At 42.3% G+C, this 20,945-nt stretch overlaps 1 protein-coding gene across 1 annotated transcript in view; it reads right to left on the reverse strand.

The window, feature by feature from the left end:
• LOC137435376 (nesprin-1) overlaps positions 1-20,945 on the reverse strand; it is a 375,431-nt gene that overhangs the window by 74,670 nt on the left and 279,816 nt on the right. The window contains exons 91-97 of the mRNA XM_078784359.1: positions 20,746-20,940; positions 20,361-20,486; positions 19,986-20,141; positions 19,132-19,290; positions 18,838-19,004; positions 11,429-11,591; positions 10,073-10,260 (exon numbers count right to left, since the gene is read on the reverse strand). Coding sequence (XP_078640485.1) covers positions 10,073-10,260; positions 11,429-11,591; positions 18,838-19,004; positions 19,132-19,290; positions 19,986-20,141; positions 20,361-20,486; positions 20,746-20,940 — 1,154 coding nt within the window. The remainder of the gene's footprint in view (positions 1-10,072; positions 10,261-11,428; positions 11,592-18,837; positions 19,005-19,131; positions 19,291-19,985; positions 20,142-20,360; positions 20,487-20,745; positions 20,941-20,945) is intronic.

Consider the following 20,945-nt stretch of genomic DNA (forward strand, 5'->3'; position numbering starts at 1 on the left):
AATGTTCGTTTCCCATGAATCGTACACTTTTCAAAATCCAATCTCACCCCTCCCCTCCAAATCCTCCCCATCACCCATCCCTTTCAAATCTCCCCCCTTGCCCCTTCCCTCCCCTCCCTCCTAAACTCCCCCCACACCCCTCCCCTCCGAGACTCTCCCTCGCTCCTCCCCTCCTAGACTCCCCTCTCACCCCTCCTCCTCAAAGCATCCTCCCTGCTTCTTCCCCCTTCCAACTTTCACCTTCATCTCCCCCAACCTTCTGCCTCGCTCTTCCCCCTCCTCAAATAACACCTCACTGTGCCTCACCCAATCTCCATCAAACCTTTTGTCCGCCCCATTCTTCCCTTTCTCCAAGCTATTCTGAAATCTCTGAAATCTCTGACACACCTTCAACAGCTCTCCCTACCTCTTCCTCCTCTTCCACATCTTACCCTACCCCTCCCCCCCCCCTGTTCTGGACCCGATGCTCCCCCTTCCTCTTCATTAACGGTATGGACCTCAAACATCCGGGGCCTTCGCTCAAACTTGACTGACCTCTCCATACAGGTTGCTTCTGACAAACCAGATGTGATCTGCTTAACAGAAACTTTCCTCCTTCATGATGTCTCTGATGCCTTGGTATCTCTCCCAGGTTACTCCCTCCCCCGGTATGATAGACCTGAGCCTCGTCTTGGAGGTGGGGTTGCTATCTTTATAAAAAAAAACTCTCTTCCTCACTCGCCCTCTCTCCACCTCACCCCCAGGAATACCTTTGGCTACGGCTTCCCCTTCGCTCCCAGCTTTTGTTCATATGTGTGTTGTACCGTCCACCAAACAGCGATGACTCCATCTACATCTCACTGTCTGATAATATGGACCAACTTCTATCTACCCATCCCAACTCTCTCTTCCTCATATGTGGTGATTTCAATTGTCACCATGCCAGTTGGCTGGGTGTGGGTACCTCTCTCACCAGCCATGGCTCTTCAGCAAAGGACTTCTGCGACTCACTGGGACTGACACAATCTGTCAATTTCCCGACCCGGATCTCAGTCAACGGAGCATCTTCTCTTCTGGATTTGGTTATGACAAACTTCCCTGAAAATATCTGCTGCTCTTCTTCTGCTCCAATCGGCTCATCTGATCATGTGCTTGTCAAAGTGGACATCTCTCTGACCATTCTCAGAGAGCCTCCTCAGCGTCGACGAGTCTGGCATTTCACTCAGGCCAACTGGCACGGTCTTCAAGCAGCCATCAATCATCTGGACTGGTCTCCCATCTCTACCGCCTCTGACATCAACTCATCTTGGGAATTCTTTCAAAGTAAATTGCTCTCTCTCATGCACAGATTTATCCCATCTCGTCTTCAGTTGTCATACCCTTCCTCCCGTCCATGGTACACGGAATCTTGTGGTGAGGCTGTTGCCCTGAAACAACTTGCTTTCGTCTCCTGGAAAGCAAATCCAACGGAAGGAAATCTCATTTCCTTTCACAAAGCCCGAAACAAGTGTGTGTCCACCCTCAGGAGAGCCAGGAAACAATATCTCACCGTTCTCAAGACCGAACTCTCTTATCTGTCTCCCTCTTCCAAATCCTGGTGGCGTCTGGTCAAATCTGTTTCTGGTGTTTGTTCCCCCTCCATCCCCTCCCTCACCTCAAACGGCTTAACGGCTGACTCCGCACGTGAAAAAGCTGAATGCCTCAACTCTGTGTTTGCCTCTAAATCTTGTGTCCCAAACCCATCCCTCTCTGTACCCACCGTACCCAGTCGTACCCAGCTGCTCCTGGACTCTGTGTCCTTTCCTCCTGACAAGGTGGAAAAGTTTCTGTCAACCCTCGACTCTGATTCTGCAACTGGTCCTGACGGCATCAGCCCACGGGTCCTAAAATCATGTTCTTCTGCTATTTCACTCCCTCTTTCTGTTCTCTTCACCCTCTCTTTTGCTCAAGGTCATCTGCCATCTGCTTGGAAATCAGCCAACATCACCGCTTTGCACAAAAAAGGTGCAGAAACAGATCCCAGCAACTACAGACCAATCAGCCTTCTCCCAATTATCAGCAAAGTCATGGAATCCATCATTGCTTCAGATATGAAATCTTTCCTCTTCTCCAATGGCTTGATCTCTGATTATCAATTTGGTTTCAGACCTGGTCACTCTACTCTGGACATGCTGCTTCTGCTTTCTCAACAATGGATGGAGGTCCTCAACGCCAAACAGGAAATTAGAGCTGTCTCCCTTGACATTTCACGTGCCTTCGATACGGTCTGGCACCCTGCTCTGCTCACCAAACTCTCCTCCTTTGGTATCCATGGAAATCTCCACGCATGGCTGGCGGACTTCCTCTCTGGTCGTAGTCAACATGTGGCCCTGAATGGGTTTCTCTCATCTCCTCTTCCTGTTGAGGCTGGAGTTCCGCAAGGTAGTGTTCTGGGCCCTGTGCTTTTTCTGGTCTTCATCAATGATCTCTCTGACTCTCTTGAAAATCCTCTCTATCTCTTTGCTGACGACTCTACTCTCTGTCGCTCCATTCCTCATCCCTCAGATCGGCAGTCTGCAGCCTCCTCACTCTCTGCAGACCTGGACAAAATCACAGACTGGGCAAACAAATGGAACATGTCTTTCAATCCTGATAAATCTCACACTCTTACGATGTCTCTCCGAAAAGACCGACTGGAAAACCCTCCCATCCACTTTCTGAATAATCCTCTCCAAGAAGTTCTGTCACTCAAGCTTTTGGGTCTCACTATTTGCCATGATCTTTCCTGGGAAAACCACATTTCAAATCTCGCCTCCAAAGCCAGTCGCCGACTGGGCATCCTCCGTCGTGCGAAGTCCTTCCTTGGCACACCTGAGCTCCTCACCACATACAAGGCTTTCATCCGCAGCTCTATGGAATACTGCTCTCCCCTCTGGTCTGGTGCTCCTGCCTCACACCTAGCCCGTCTTCACGCTGTTGAAACCAAAGCGTTCAGAATCATTGGAATCTCCCACGATGAAGCTAACTCCAAGGGCCTTTCACTCACTCACCGCAGGCAGGTTGGTGGTCTTTCCGTCTTCTACCGACTCCTCTCTGGCCTTGCCCCCCCAGCCCTCTCTGGGCTCTGTCCCCCAAATATTCCAACAGGTCGCACAAGATCTGCCTGCAACCCTCTTATGGTTAAACTGCCAAAATCAAGACTTTCTGCTCACCTTCACTCCTTCATTCCTCTTTTCTCCCGCCTCTGGAACAAACTCCCTCACTCTCTTCAATCCCACTGCACCCTCCAGGTCTTTAAAACAGCTGTTCACCACCATCTCTTATCCTCCCCCATCCAAAACCTTGATCTTTTCTACCCCCGCTAATTTCGGTCCCCTTGTGTTTTATACCTCTCCCCCCCGCCCTCCCCCTCCCACGCCTCCTGCCCCAAAGCCCTCTCCCTCCCACACTTCTCCCTGCTCTCAAATGTTGTGGTTGTGTGCTTCCCCTTCTCTCCCCATCTTGTCTTCCGCTCCCTCTTTTTGTGTGTTTTGTTTGTCTGGTTGATTTGTTTGTGAAATAAATGTTAGCTCTTTCACGAGCCTCGATTCAGTGTACAAAAAAAACAAAAACAAAAAAACAAAAAAAAAAACCCACCTCTTTCCCAATTTCCAGTTTTCCATCCTGAGGTTCCTTCTGTATCCATCTTGTCTACCTCATGCATCCTCTCCTGTCCCCAATTCCTCCCCACACACGTTGTTTGTGCAAGTCTCACTCTACCTTGGCCTTCAACTCTGCTGTTGGTGTTTTCCCCCTTTCTCAACTGTTCCTTTTGTCCTGCTGTGTCATGATCCATTCAGTGTACTATTTCTAGCTCTTCCACGAGCCTCGGCTATGTATGCAAAACAAGAGAAAAATTACCACAGTGTGGTCACCAGCTGCGACGTGTAGAATCATGAGGATATCCGTTGCAATATGCGCTTCCAAATTCGACCAGTCATTAAATTATACGCATGCACTAGCGTCTTTTTGTCTTTCAGTTCTGGTCTTGTCCTTTGTTTTGCGACGCAACATGCTTCATCAACTGATTACATATAATGTATGGACGTGAATGTTATTTCTGTTAATGTTAATTCATTAATGTTATTTATTAATGTTAATTCTGGGTGGCAGAGGGATAATTTGAATTTATTCTGGTTTCTTCAAACAAATCGCGATTTTAGTCCGTGATGTTCTTACCTCATACCAACGCACGTCCGAGTGTATGCGCATGCGCTATTCAAAAAGGCACCCCAACAACAAGAACAACAGCGCGGTCCTCTCATAGAGCTGCTCGTCACAGCTAAAAAAAAAGACTAAGTCCCCCCTGGTACCCATGATTCAATGATGGCCATATTTTTTTTCGGAATGCCATATGACCTTGACATTCAATATTTAGGGATAGAGTGTAAATTAAGATGATGTGTCCCCATCTGCAATCTATCCATAAGACTCCACATCATGAAAATAGGAGGAAAATTATTCAAGCTATGAACAAAAAGGTGTTCTTTGTTAATTAGGTCACAAACCAAAAAAGTAGGTCAAGGACAGTTATCAATTATGAGGTGCACAACTTCAGGTTCAGTGATGATGTAAGGACATCAAAATTTAATTCCGAAAGTCCCAGCCGGCTCTGAGATAGGGCTCAGACATTGGCAGAAAAAAAGGAAGAAAAGGAAAACTTCAATGGCAATTTAGTACTTCTAGACGGTCTACAAAACTCTGAGGTACCATTAAAAATTATGGGCACTAATTGTAGAAACTCCCTCTCCTAACCCCTCTCCAGGCAACACATAAATGTGAGGTTAGTACTCTCTGAATGTCAGAATGAAGGAAGCGTTGCTTTGTGTTGTATTTTTTCCTGTCAAAAAGTTTAATTAGTACACAAATTCTTCTTTTTGCAAGAAGATTGCAAACTAAAAGCCATGTTGAAATGAAATTGGTACAACGTGTGCAGAATAAGTCGGGGAGAGGGCGGGGTGGGGGGGGGAGGGCTTAAATAAGGCATTAGCAAACAATTGTTTGTCAGTGAAGTTTTATTCTACACAGGAAAGGCCAATTATGTTTTTTTCTTCTCAAATGTACAACCAAATGTACAATCCCCGAGGATTGTCTCAGAAATATTTGATCTTCCACTTGGATTGTCCCGAGCAAAGTATGGTTCTTACAAACAGAGATTTGCATTCTCGATAAACTCATACAAGCTCTGCCCTTGACAACCATTATACAAGCTCTGTACTCTACACTGTATAATCTTAAACAAGCCCTACACTCTATATAAACTCAGATAGGCTGTGCACACAACATAAACTTTATGCAGGCTCTGTATTCTATGTAAACACAAGTTCGGCTCTGGACTCCATAAAACGCTATGCCCGCTCTGCCCTCTGTAAAAACTCTATTCAGGTTCACTCTACATAAAGTCTATTCAGGCTCTGCACTCCATATAAGCTCTATACGGGCTATATAAATATAAGTAAGGCTTACTTTGTTAGTGGCAGTTATTTTAAAATGACTGTGTTGAGTGATAGTACAACTTCAACCACTGAAAGAAAACTGCAAATTATGTATATATATATTGTTACGGATTCGTTACTTCCGTTGTTGTGGTTTTCATCCACTTGAAACATTTCTGGTTCCATGTATTATTATTATTATTATTGTTGTTTGAGGGAAATAGCAATTATTATTGTCAAAAGGTAAAAGGTTAATGTTTTAAATGAAACAGGAACCGGACGGCGACGAAGAGGAAGAGGAAAAAAAGAAGGCGGAGCGAGTGAGTCAGACAAGAAAGCCGAGCCGCTCTGAGTTCTCAAGCGAACGTTGTCGAACGGGAGTCCCTAGCGAACTTTCGGGTTTCCCAGGAAAGGGATTCCTGCGACAGAGTTGTCATCGCTGTGACCGATCAACCTGCGTGTCAGGTATTTGGCGGTGGATTCCGAGGAGAATTATCGCCGGGCCGTTACGTCTCAAGAACGGGTCGTCGGCCACTTTGACTCGCGCGCTTCGCACGTCGAGCAAGGTTTCTTTGCTTCGTCAGCCGTTTTCACCGCTTTCAGACGTATCTGGTGTGTGTGTGTGCACGTGGCTTTTGAAGATTAATTTGTGGTTCGCCGACTGTGAGCCGTGAAAGTCCATACCCGAGGGTGTGATTTCCCAGTCGCCTTGAGGGCGCCTTTGTGCAGCTTTGGCTGTGTGACTGTACTTGCCATCCACACGGGATTTGGGTCTCGATTGGACATCGTTCTGGCGATCGCTGGAGCGAATCAACTATGGCTTGAAGCCGGGAATAAGAGATATTGGGTAATGTTCTTAGTTCACTCACTTGGAGCACAGTGAGTTATATATTACAAAACTGATGGTACCATCATAGGACATATTGATTGTACTTTTGATTGCTATTATTCTTGTACTGTTATTCTTGTGTGATCTTAATACAATATTTGTTTGTGAGTAACAATTGGGGTGGCTTCTCCATTGATCTTTGACATACAGAATAACACATTTTTCTGCCGTGACTCCTCTCGGGGCTCGGAGGTACACCGTGACCAGGGGGTCGGGAGGAGCACTTAACAATATATATATATATATATATATATATATATATATTGTTAAGTGTATATATATATATATGTATATATATATATTATTGGCCTTTCTGTCTTCTACCGACTCCTCTCCGGCCTTGCTCCCCCAGCTCTCTCTGTGCTCTGTCCCCCAAATATTCCTACAGGTCGCACAAGATCTGCCAGCAACCCTCTGATGGTTAAACTGCCGAAATCTCGGCTCTCTGCTCACCTTCACTCTTTCATTCCTCTTTTCTCCCGCCTGTGGAACAAACTCCCACACTCCCTTCAATCCCTCTCCTCCCTCCAGGTCTTTAAAACAGCTGTTCACCACCATCTCTTATCTTCCCCGATCCATAACCTTGATCTTTTCTACCCTCACTAATTCACCCCAGATCCACCTTGTTTGAAATTCCAACTTCTTTCCTGGAAATCCTGGCAGTGTCCATATGTTTATACCTCTCCCACCCCCCCCCCCCCCTTCACATGCCTCCCCCCCTTCACATGCCTCCCCCCCAAAGCCCTCTCCCTCCCACAGATCTCTCGATGTCTCCATGTCTCTCGGTCCCTGCTCTCAAATGTTGTGTTTGTGTCCTTCCCCCTCTCTCCCCATCTTGTGTACCGCTCCCGATGTTATTTGTTTTATGTGTCTGTTTGTCTTTCTGTGTGATTAATGTTCGCTCTTTCACGAGCCTCGATCTTGTATACAAAATATATATATATATATATATATATATATATATATATATATATATATATATATATATATATATATATATATATATATATATATATATATACTGAAACGCAAAAGAAACTTACCACCTTTGAAACCTTTAAATATCAACAATAACACTGCGTGTAGTAAATGTGTGAACTTATTTGCGGACAATAGTGTCCTCACTGTCAGACAAAACGGTCACGGATGGTCACTTGAACCTTCAATGGTCACTTCATAGCACAGCTGTTGAACAGCCGTTTTGACTGTCAGTGATTAGCCAAGGGGTACGGGATGATTTTAATGAGCTGCACGTGATGTCTTGATATTGGCTTTAAAAAGGCCAGTGCAAAATGGGCATTTTGACCAAAAGATTTGACCATTTTGACCAACTTCAAAAAGACGGAAAACGCAAAAGAAACTTACCACTTGTTTGAAATGTAATAAAATTGTAACAGTTCAAAATAAAACAAACCAACAATTGCTAATTGAAACATCGGCATTTTATTGATGACATGTCAAGTTTTTGACCAAGATACACCATCTCATCAGTTTGTTCTACAGTACAGAACAGCACAGGGTGCAATGTCAGTCCCCTTTCAATAGCGTGTGTGGCCACCATTGTTTTGGATACAGGCAGTGCATCATCGGCGTATACTGCCTACCAGTCTTTGGATGGATTGCTGCTGGATTCTGTCCCACTCAGTCCTCAATGTCTGAAGCAGCTCTGCCCGTGTCCTGGCCCTGCCAACTACGCGTCTCCCAAGTTCATCCCACAGGTGCTCTATGGGATTCAGGTCAGGGGAGAGCGCAGGCCACTGCATGGTGTTGATGTTCTCGCCTTGGAGAAATGCAGTGGTAAAGCGAGCAACATGGGGACGAGCATTGTCATGCTGAAAGGTTCTCAGTTCTGGGTGGTCTAGCAGGAATGGCAGCAGATGAGGTCGCAGGATGTTATCCACATACCGCTGGGCATTAAGATTCCCATCCACAACCACCAGTGGCGTCCTGTACCGGCCTGATATGGCGGCCCACACCATCACACTTGGGCCACCCCACCTGTTGGCTTGACGCACGCAACAATCGGCATATCGCTCGCCAGTTCTTCTCCAGACACGCTCACGCCCATCAGGACTGTCCACACAGAACCTTGACTCATCGCTGAAAGCGACCTCGTTCCACTGCGCCAAGGTCCACCGCTGATGCTGCTGGCACCATCTCTGTCGGTTGCGGCGATGGGCAGCCGTCATCACGGGGCCTCTGTATGGTCTTCTGGCAGTCAGGCCATAGTCATGCAGTCGTCTTCGTGCAGTATCATTGGAGATCCGTGGGTTTGCACGCCCCGGAGTTTCTGCCGCAGTGCGGGATGCTGGACGGAATCGATCCCGCAGGTGACTTCGGACCATCTGCCTGTCCTGCCTTGCAGTGGTGACTCTTGGCCTCCCTGATCGAGGTCTGTCATCTGCAGAGTTGTGGAGGGTGTCTCTGTCCACCAGGGCCGATATCGTCTGGTGTGAACAGCCAAGGCGACGTGCCACCTCACGGTAGCTCAGTCCGCCTTGCAGCATGCCCAGGGCACGCTGCCGTTGATCCCTTGACAATCGTGGCATGTTGATTGAAATGCCCATTTTGCACTGGCCTTTTTAAAGCCAATATCAAGACATCACGTGCAGCTCATTAAAATCATCCCGTACCCCTTGGCTAATCACTGACAGTCAAAACGGCTGTTCAACAGCTGTGCTATGAAGTGACCATTGAAGGTTCAAGTGACCATCCGTGACCGTTTTGTCTGACAGTGAGGACACTATTGTCCACAAATAAGTTCACACATTTACTACACGCAGTGTTATTGTTGATATTTAAAGGTTTCAAAGGTGGTAAGTTTCTTTTGCATTTTCGGTCTTTTTGAAGTTGGTCAAAATGGTCAAATTTTTCGGTCAAAATGCCCATTTTGCACTGGCCTTTTTAAAGCCAATATCAAGACATCACGTGCAGCTCATTAAAATTATCCCGTACCCCTTGGCTAATCACTGACAGTCAAAATGGCTGTTCAACAGCTGTGCTATGAAGTGACCATTGAAGGTTCAAGTGACCATCCGTGACCGTTTTGTCTGACAGTGAGGACACTATTGTCCACAAATAAGTTCACACATTTACTACACGCAGTGTTATTGTTGATATTTAAAGGTTTCAAAGGTGGTAAGTTTCTTTTGCGTTTCAGTATATATATACACACACGCCATTGTCTCTCTCTGTGGCTTTCTGTCTGTCTGCCTTTGTTCCTTATGCACGACCACATCTTTTAAGTTACAAACTCCAAACTCGGGGTACAATTACAACTTTGAGTGGGAGGTAACATAAGCTATGTGGTCATGGTCGCAGCCTCCGTAGGGATGTAGAGGGCCAGCGAGGTATTAGTGGTGTAAATTCTCTATGTAAATGTGTACTGTGTAGCGCCACCTGGTGGTGGTGGTAGAAGCTACTACAATTTCCTTCTTTACCTGGGAAACGCTGAAGTTAAAGCACTCTTTGCACGGGTAAATTTGTCATCCTTCCCTTTTTCCACCCCAGAAAATGGGGGGGCCTGTCAAAGCCCCCTTCCCCCACCCCCAAAAAAGATGTATATGCAGTATACCTCTCCCCCTCCCTTCCCCTCCCTTCTGCTCCACCTCCCCTTTCTAGCAGCAAAGGACATGATGACTAATTGTTCCATCAGTAAAGGGACAGGTCGGCTCTTCTTTGTAATAAATAAGACCTTTATAATGTTGTATAACTATCTACACATTTTGAAATAACATTTGTGTTACTCCACCTGAACTTGCGCTCCATTGACATCGTGCATATATTTCTCCAGCGGCGATCCAGTGTGCTCGTGGCTTGCTGGATGGAGTTTGTCTCGGCTTCAGTAGAGCATGCATCACAGTCACGCAGTAACATATCACAAAGGGCGAGAACCGAGGCCACACCAGTACTGTGCTGCTCAATATCTCGCTGGAGGCTCTGGGAGGAGTGCAAAGTCACATCACATGTTTGAGTTTGTATTACAGGTATCAAGTCTATTTCTGTTGGTGATCTACGTCGGCATCAAATTACTAAAGTCATCGACTTCTGACAAATAATTATAGTCTTCCAGAAACATTTTGTAAGGTGCTCCAAAAGTAATTATTCATATTAAAAGTAAATCAAGATAATTACACATCAGTTGTGCCATAATGTCTTTGCATTTCATCTAGTCTCTCCCTCCTTACACCGCTCGCTCAAGTGAAGCAAAAATCAGGGGGTTAAGCAATTATTGGTTCATGTCCATCTGTCTGCCTTATCGGTTTATGATCGAGGAACAACTTATATAAATTGAATGTCATATTTTGAACACAAATCAGAACATCAATATGAAGACAAGATTGCCGTTTTACCGTATTTTGGCTTTGAATTTGTCCTGATCACACATGCGCAGAGAGAAGTGAGAAAATAATTTAACTCTATTTGCCTGGTAGTCAAACAAAATAAAAAATCATTCCATCCAGGAAACTTACTGTTTTTAAGGATGCTGTAAAGGACACAAACAACAGGCACAAATAACTAATGTGATATGTTCGACAGGGTGGTGTAAAAAACACTGGGTAAAACGGTGGTAAAACCCGGAATTAATTAATTTATACACTTTTAAACCTCTTTAAACCTTTATTTTACTTACTCATATACCTGAATACTGTAGAGCACAAAATGCCATCAAAATACTTCCAAGAACCATGCTGTATATCGATATAGAGCATGAGTGGGCATGGCATATGAGGGTATAGTATCTGGGTGAAGAAGATGCCACTGGTATGGCTATGTACAATGATGACCGACGCTGCATTCTCTGGTGATCAATAAAGCCTTCATCTCCTAAACTGCAACTTAACATCGTCTTATTACAGTGTATAAGGGTGAGGTATAAGGCTGCTTCAGTAGCGATAAACTTCCGGATTTTAAAAAAACGATCTTTCAAATAATTAGGTAAAATTTAAGCATATACTTGAACACTGCATGGGATACCACGTTTTATGAACTCGAGTTCATTCTACAATACAGGTGAAAAAACAACAACCTTGCCTTGGTGATAAATAAATCACAGGTGGCTTCCATGTATAAAATTTCTGAAAACGGTCTGTCGGGTTTTTTTTACCTGCTGCTCCTCAAGCTTGTGCCGAATCTCCTCTGCATCACAAGCCATAAACACCACTGGTCGAGAAAGTTCGGCCTCGATGTGGCAAAGCCAGGAACGCAAGCCGTTCAGGTTTTTATCCAACTGGTCCAAGGCTTGGAGGGTCTCCTGTAGTTTCTTTACCCTGAAATAGATCCAAAAGAAATTTCAAACTTTACAAGGAAGAAAATAAAATATACAAAGTCATGACAATATCCTTCTCAACTACATAGAGTAATATCAAATGTTCAATTTACATGAAAGCTGATGTTTCGAGTTTCCCTTTCCTTGCATGTAGAAGCCAATGGGTTTAATCCAAAATGAGAAGAGATATAAACACACGTTTCATTTTGTAAATCATGTCAATCGCACAATTTACCAGTATTGACATAAAGATTGTATTGATCACAGATCACAATTGTATTGACATAAAAATTTAAAATGAAGTTGTATTACCAGTACCGTATAACCAGTACCATCGATACAATTATTTAAGGAAATATAATTTAACCCTTTCTTCATTATTGTTGCCATGGAAATGAAAAACTATCATTCACCAACAAGGTGATAAATTACCAAAAGGTTGCACAGATATAAAAACCATAACAATGGGGTACATTGTTGTTCCTATAGAGCGAAGAGACCAAAATGGAACGACAGGTTGGTCACAGTTTATGGCACATGTGTGACTCGAGATCAGTCATGCATTTAATAAAGGGCAGGTGCACACAAATATCCCACAGGATAATGCACATCTCGGGACGACTACACGTGTCATGACAGACAGGTGGAGGTGAAATGGAGGAGAGTGAAACCTTTGTGCCAGCGTTTTCACGAGACATAGGACACATTGGATGTGGAAAGAGGACACCACTTGAAATTTGATTAGCGTAAAGAAGGAATAACGTATAACACATGGAAGTAACAGCTCTTTCAGTGGAGGGACATTCCTTGTGATCTACAAAGAGCTTTCATTACACTTGCCAAAGGAGAAATTTGATGACAATATAGGAATGCATAGCTTTATTTTATATCTGTTTAATATCACTAAGGAAGCTGAAGATAAAAGTGAACATATATTTGTTGTTTAAAATTAAATTGCAGGTAAGATTGAGCAAGGTAAAATTGTAAAATATAAAAAAAGAAATTAATTTTCATTTATTTATCAAGAATCAGCTGAACAATGTAAGGACAATACAAACAGAGTCGGTGCACATTTTAAACTCAACAAAAGTGATTTCTATTTCTGCAACATCATGTTCAGTTAGTGCACATTTGCAAACCGTTATTCTTTAAGTCGGTGCACGTACGCTCTTAATAGTCACACTACCAAAGTATAATTTCACATATCCATAAACAAATTATTCACAAAGTACAAACTCAATCAATAACAAATTAAATTCAACTCGACGACAACAGGAAAAATAAGTTAATCTAAAGCAAAAGCATTTTTCAAAGAACAGTGCGTATGGATGGTATCCATAACTACAACTATATTAATCATTTAAGGGGTCGAAGAAAAGCAATTACATCATGACAACAGACTGTGCCAGCTAAGACTCAATCAGCATGCTCATATCGAGTTCTTCAAAAACAAAAGGTTTATGGCTCCTGGCCGAGTCTAACACATAACCCGCAAAGCCACCTGCCGGTGACTTATAGGTTCACAGTGATGATCCAGCTTCACAAACAGAATCCCACTCGCTCAAAAACGACCAGTCACACCGGACACAGCTAGCATAACCAGACACTTACAAATACCTTCACATCAGTCCAATGAAAGCTGTTCTAGTGGATTCCACAGAGACTAATGCTTGAGTCATTTGACAAGTTGGAACATCAGCCCAACCTTTCTTTTGGCACATAAATGGTTTCTAAGTTCTTTGAGTTACTGTCATCACATATTTCAAAAGAAAAAGGTCAGAGACCCCATGAGTAATGGGTAGGCAAAGTTATGCTGTTAAGTTCCTTGTCTAATCGAGTAAACTCAACATTTTACCATCTGGACAGCTTATAGGCAATACTAGTTTTTTAATCCAGCTATATAAACCACAATGGAAGACCTTGCCTGAGCTCGTGAAGAAATTATTCAGCAAACAGTTGATTGGATCATCGTAAGGGCTAAACTAGCTAAGCATTGACTGGGGAAATGATTCCGTCCTACAGGAAAGCTCAGCTCTGAATAATTAAAGCATAAGCGGCATGGTTATCAGAACAAAACACATGAGACATTAAAGCTGTTTGAGATAGATTAAAACCATCAGGTGGTTCCTGCCAGCTTGCGGCTTGAACCACCTTTCCTAGCATTGGTTTGGGAAAAAGCACAAGGGATTTAAAGTAAAATTAAATTAATAGCTCTCTGCTTGAAGCTTGCTAAAGATCACAAGTTTGTAGTGTACAAATTCTGGAGATGCAACAAACACAGTCAACTTTCAAAACACAATTATTAGCTACTAGGCTTAAAAAAAGACATTCAATAAGTAAACAAGTAGAATAATGAACCACACACTTACTGATGCAATATCAAAGCTTCCTTTATGTTACAGACTCTTTATGGGACAATTTTTAGTAAAACAAAATATATATTTTAAGTTTTTGTCAACTATTTTACACTAAAATTATGTTATAGTTGAATAGCAAGGAGGTCTTTGATTAAATGAAACTTATTCATGAGACTACTGAAAAGGAGAAAAGGAAAGTCACTCTCTTGACCAGTTAGGTTTGCTGTCAACTTGATGATTCGAAAAGACTTGGTCATACAAAGCTGAGATTTTTCACTCCTAAGTGAGACACTATGGCAGAGAATAACGGCATAGAATAATCTAGAGCAATGCAACTGTGTCTCCAATATGCCTCTGCATAGTCCCACAATGGGTAGATGCCCTCGTTCTGTCAGAAAAATAAACAAGTTTGATTTATATCCCTTCAGCTGTTTTCAAGTATCACATTATCACATTATCACCAGCTATGACAGGTTTCACATCGATCAGTGAAGCAGTTGCAGAGAAGGTTTTTTTTCAATATTGGCTTTCAAGCTAATATGGCTGCCACACCATGTGACATATGACACTAAGCTAGAGTAAAAAAATGTACACTCTGCATATGTATGGGTAGGCGATCACATTTGTGAAGTTTCGTGTTGATCAGATAAGGTTAGTTTTTCTATCCAAGATGGCTGCCAAACTACGTGACCTACGACATCATAATTTTCAAACTATATGCATCAATGGTGCAAGATGATATTTGTAAAAATTTGCATCGATAGGGTAAGCGGTTTCGGAGATATAATTATGTAATATTTTCCTTCAATCCAATATGGCTGCCACACCATGTGACCAATAATGTTTTCTTGATAATATAATCTTTTAATCGCCATGCCTAGTCAATGACAAACGTAAAGTTTTGAGTCAATCAATTTGGTGGTTTGGGAGAAGATGCTTTTTTCAGGTTTTAGGTTAAATCCAATATGGCTGCCAAACCATGTAACCTATGATGTCATATTTTTAATATTTCAATACAAATGGGTCATAGATCATGTGCATGCAATTTCAGATTTTTAGGATAAACAATTCGATTAAAACATTTTTGACTGGTATACCACTTCACCTATGATGCCATCATTATCATGCTTTTGTTCCCTATTGGAAGTACTTGACAATGTGCCAAGTTTTTAATTTTTCCATTCAGCGGAGTCCGAGAAATAATTTTTTAATTATGTGCGTTTAATCCAAGATGGCTGCAATACCACGTGACCTATGATATCACAATTATCATAAAAACATTCTGCATGGGTGTCACTCCTCCCCTGAAAGTTTAGTCTCAATTGGACATGTGGTTGCTGAGAAAAACGAGGTTTAGCCCGTATGGACGGACGGACAACCCGGAAGCATAATGCCTCCGGCCACCTTCGGGGGCGGAGGCATAAAAATGTTGGTACATTTACACAATGGTTTATTTAAGGTCACAGGTCAAAATATATAGGGGAAGTCTCACTATACAGTACTCAGTTAGTGATTGGTGGTGGTGGCCTAAACTCTTGACAGGAGCGTTTGGGAGTAGGTGGGGAGCACTCACTGCAGGTCATGAACATTTCGATGGCCTAGAATTAATCCTAGATAGGTTGTCATTCTGCCACAGGGTGCAAACATTTCTGCTGAGAGGCCATGCAAATCAAAACCACAGCAGTGAGAGCAATGCAAACAAAACCAAAATGCAAAATCCCTGTCATTCAGTTGTGCACACATGGAATAATTGCGAATATTTTTCTCCAGTATGATAAGACATATCAGTACTTATTACCCTGCGCTCGCGAAGCGAAAAGTGGGGTTAAGCATTCAATTATGTATATGTGCCGTGTGCCGTACACCGTGTCTGCATTTTAAAAATTCATTTTCTCGGCAACCGTTAGTCCGATTGACATGAAATTTTCAACATAGGAGGGCCTCTTCCTGTAGAATATTTTAATGATTATTATGACGCCATAGGTCACGTGGTACAGGCGCCATCTTGGGAAAAGTTCGCACCTCTATATCTCTGAAACCATTCCATGGAAAAATTGAAACATGGCTCATTGTAAAGAACTCCATATGGGGAATAGGTGCTGTTAACGATGACATCATTGGTGCCATAATTATGACGTCATAATTCGACAGGGACAACGCTTTGTCTGATCAGTTTGAAATGTATTGAGCGTGATGTGTGCAACAATTATATTAGAGAATATAAATTTATGATGTCATCGCTCACATGGTCTGGCAGCCATATTGGATGAAAGAAAAAAAATGTTCAAAAACAGAAGAGTTGGCTCTCAACAAGTTGACTGCGCAGGGTAAGTATTCTATGAATACCATCTAGTTATCAATGTATATAGAAGCTAAAATGCATTTCCACTTGCAAACTTGCTGGATTCTCACATGCTTGTTGTGCAACTTTTTTTTCCAAGAATGTGTAAAATACCATGATGGTCCCAGCAAACTGTTTCATTCATTCTGAGTTTGGGCTACTAATGACATCACACCAATGCAAGTTTTCCCAATTGGTTGTCAAGATTTTTCGTAGATAAACGTTGAAATATTTTATCGATATAAAATATGTTCTTAAAGTCTCCAGAATGAAGGTGTGCAAGGTAATTCTTAAAATAATTAGGTTTACTCGAGAGGAACCCCACCTAACGGACGGATAATCCCCCCAAAATTGGCATATTTTAGTACCATTTGTAATACCCACTCCCGGCAGGAGCACCACTATGCCATATATATAGTACTAGCTGAGGTACCCAGCTTCGCCCGGGTTGAATAAGAATAATACAAATATATGATGAAAAGAACATGTATATTTTAGAGCAATATCACAGTACATTTCCTACATGACGTTTTTTCAATTTTCAATTTCTCAAAACCTCTGGGTATACAACATTTCTGGTTTTCTTACGTGGTGCCAAGACATAAAGATTGCTTGGTTTTCCAACCCTCGAGCAGCCCACGTACAGCTGGCCATGGGCAAACACTTGTTCTGTGAAGTTCAGGCCTACAACCTTCATTGATTGCCCCTGCGCCCTGTTGATGGACATAGCAAAACATAGCCTGATGGGGAACTGAATCCTCTTGAAGGAGAATGGAAGGTCAGGTGGAATAAGTGGTATCCTTGGAATGAATACTTTCTCTCCTCTGTATTGTCCTGAGAGGATGGTTGCCTCTAGGACATGCGGCTGCATTTGCTGGATTGTCAATCGTGTTCCATTACACAGCTTTGGTGGATCAAGATTCCTTAGAAGCATGATTGGTGCTCCCACCTTGAGAATCAACCTGTGTGTTGAGAGTCCTTGAGGCTGAAGGCTGTTGAGAAACTCAGTTGGGAAGTTTACTGCCTGATCTTCATCTGTCACTTTGTCAAGAGAATCATAATTTCTTTCATGACCGGGAAGTTGGTGGAGGAGCAAATTGTTGATCTCTTGAACAGCATTGTTCTTGGGGGCCAAAATGGCTCTTTTGGCAAGCCATGATGAGTCCTGGAACTGGGTCTCCATATTGGGAAAGACCCTTTTGATCAAGTCATCTTTGTTTCAACAAACTGTCCAAATGGTAGAGTTATTTGTTCTGATGCATCTTGAGGGTATAGGCCATTGCCAACTTTCATAAGCTGGCTTGAGAACTCCCCTGCAGTGTTGTCACCAAGAAGGTGGACTCTCATGTTGGTATTCAGGGTAAGTCTTTGCACATGTGGCCAGAGGAGATAAGAAGACTTGATACAGGCCTTGACTTGATCTGCTCTTGTGCCCCGTTGGATGACTGGGAGAGTCTGACGAAAGTCTCCAGCCAGAACAGTTGTCACACCACCCATGATTTGTCAATCGTGTTCCATTACACAGCTTTGGTGGATCAAGATTCCTTAGAAGCATGATTCGTGCTCCCACCTTGAGAATCAACCTGTGTGTTGGGAGTACGTCACTCCTACGGACGTGAAAACATTTCTTTTCCTTAAAAATATATTTAAAATAAATAAAATAGTACATAAATTAACAATAAAAGAAGCTAAAAAAACAATTTAAAATACAATAAAAAGCACATTAAAAATATATAAATATGTACGTACAGTATACTGTACGTACGCGCAACTGCTGAGTCTCATTCAAAACAGAGGCGACGTACAGTATTCCTTTACTGTGTCTGTGTTAGCCATGGGTCCGAAGAAGGATAATGCTAGTGTTTCCAAGCGTAATGTGGTTACGATGGACGATAAGGTAAATCTGATTAAAAGGTATGGAAAAGGTGGAAAAGTGTCGGTGATAGCGCATAGACCTTATTGCGAATCGGAACCGCAATGCATCATGGGATCGGAAAGGAGCAATAGCGCCGCCACAAACTACACCATGGAATTGCAGCTGGCCCGGTTTTTTAAACCATTGATATTAAAATAAAAAGTAGCCTATAACCACTGGAATTTTATGCTGATTCCGAATCTGTGTCTAAAACTTTTCTCCGATGTGTAGTTCTTGAGTTATAAGTGGACAGACAGACAGACAGACACTCCTCCTTTATATATAGAGATTTACGTAAAGGGAATTGGTGTCCTCCCCCGCCTCCTCCCCCGAACCATCGGGCCTACTAATTTTTTTTTTTTTTTGCTGCCTAAAACCTGCCAGTGCACACCACGAGTACAACTAGAAGTTTTCAACTCATTGCCTCCAGCGATTTAGGAGTGCATAGAAGTCAAACACATGCAAACAAACCCCAAACCTACACTTCTCCAAAATTATAGTATGTTGTCAAGTTTGAGGAAAGGTTCAGAAATTTGATTGATAAATCATATTGCAACTTATAATCCTGCTGAGTTGCAACCTGCAGAAGAAAAAAGTCCATCTGGAAAAGCTTGTTCACTGAAAAATGCCTCACCTGGCCTTCAACACGTCTTGTAAGCGTTCCCAGCGCTGTTCCACCTTTCCCAGCCTATATTGAATCTCGGAAGCTCTTGTATCATCGCTGGTTCTTATCAATATGCGACCCAACTGTTCTAGTTGAGATTTTTGTTCTGCAGCCGCATTTACTTCTTCCTGGATATGCTGATAATATAAACCAAGCAGGAAGCCATGAGCATAAAAAGATAGTATTTCACCACCAAAGGTTTTTCACAGGTGTGAAACAAAGTGTAAGCACCTTGAAGAGCTGTTACAAGTAAGGTACACATACCTTATGCAAATTTTCAAGAATCTCCTCAATACTCAGGTTTCCGTTGCTGCTGATTTTGTTCTCCATTTTTGACAACCACTGATAAAACTCTTGGTGTTTCATATTGAAGAGACTCCACCTGTTCAACCTGTGGGATGCTTCATTGTTCCGAAGAGATGCCTGTCAAAACAGAATTCAGTCATAGGACATTATTTATCAATAATTGCCAAAATAATTATTATCCTAGCAATAAGCTCCTCCACGAGCCCAACATTGTATAGTTGAGTTGAGTTATTTATCAATAAGGGTCATAACGAAGCAGGTGTGAGGAAACTGATGGATTTTAAAGAACATAAATAATTAAATTATATATTCTGATCTCTCATTGCAAACCTATTCTGAAAAACTTGTGAGAAACCTTTTCTGAAATACTCATGAGAAACCTATTCTGAAATATATGTGAGAAACCTATTCTGAAATACTTGCGAGTAACCTATTCTGAAATACTTGCGAGTAACCTATTCTGAAATACTTGCGAGTAACCTATTCTGAAATACTTGTGAGAAACCTATTCTGAAAAATGCTACGAGCATTACACATTACAAAAAAAACTACACCTGAAAAGCCCTTGATGAGCTGAAACAATGAAAATTCTAATAGATTCATTCTTGTCCCACACATCCCACATGTCCAACAAGTTTACACCAAATCCATCCACAACTTTTTGAGATATCCTGCTATATATCCGTTTAGCCCTATCACTCAATGGTGAAGAATCACTTAAACAATTCTCTGATCTGGATTTGAATCTTCACCAAAATATGGTATTGTTCAAAGTGATTGATACTATATAAGTACACCTTAAATATACTGACCCGATTGCGGAGCTGCACCAACTGTCTGAGCAAAGAGTTGATGCGTTCCTCAAGGAATGTTGTCTCCTCTATTCCAAAATACTTACTCAATTCCTGCTTTTCCTCTAAGAGTTGTGCAACATCTACTGTGTAGCTTTCCAGAGCAATATCAACGTTCTGAAAAAATAATCACAACAACACCTGGATGAACAAAGCTTGAGCATTTCAACATGAGGTTTACTCATCTACGATATCCTTTGCTGTTAAATGATGGCATGTGAGATCAGGAAGACTAGATTTCCCACAAAGCCTCTCATGATAAGCAACGCTTTAGTGTGTTTGTTAATTAGAAGAAAGATAATACTCTCATTATCTGTCCTTGTAACACAGTCTCACCTTTGATCTACATTCTTCTATTTTCAGTTCTTTGTGAATCTCAGGAAGAGGGAGTGAAAGCTTTTCTTTCATGCTGCGAATCTTCTCTGTTAAATTGTTTATGCCTTTTTCACAAGACACCCATTTCTAAAACGAAAAATTCATTACACAACTGGGAATATTATTATGAAACATTGTGTATTACAAAGTATCTTACTCAATAATTGCTTTAGTGGGAAAATGGACCCCATCAGAGATGTGTAAGGAAGACCCCTACAAACAATAATTGTAAAAAGAGATCGAAAGTATTCAATGACGAGCAATTTACATTTTACACCATTGGAAAAGCTAAGTCTATGGAAGTTTTTAGAGGCAACGGAAAGGTAATGATTGCAGTGCCATTCACCTTCAGTAAGCCAGCCAAATGACTGTGCCTTTCTTCGAGCTGCATGCCCGTGGCCTTCCATTTATGTTGTATTTCCATCAGCTCCTCTTGAAGCTTTTCCTCTGTTGGGGGGTCTGCAACAAGCAGCAATGGCTTTCCTGCTTCCAGTGCAAGTGAGTATGTGCCATGATGTCGTAGGTAGGACTTCTCTTTCAGCTGTG

Source organism: Myxine glutinosa, chromosome 9 (assembly GCF_964187855.1).
Source record: "Myxine glutinosa chromosome 9, kmMyxGlut1.1, whole genome shotgun sequence".
Lineage (NCBI taxonomy): Eukaryota > Metazoa > Chordata > Myxini > Myxiniformes > Myxinidae > Myxine > Myxine glutinosa.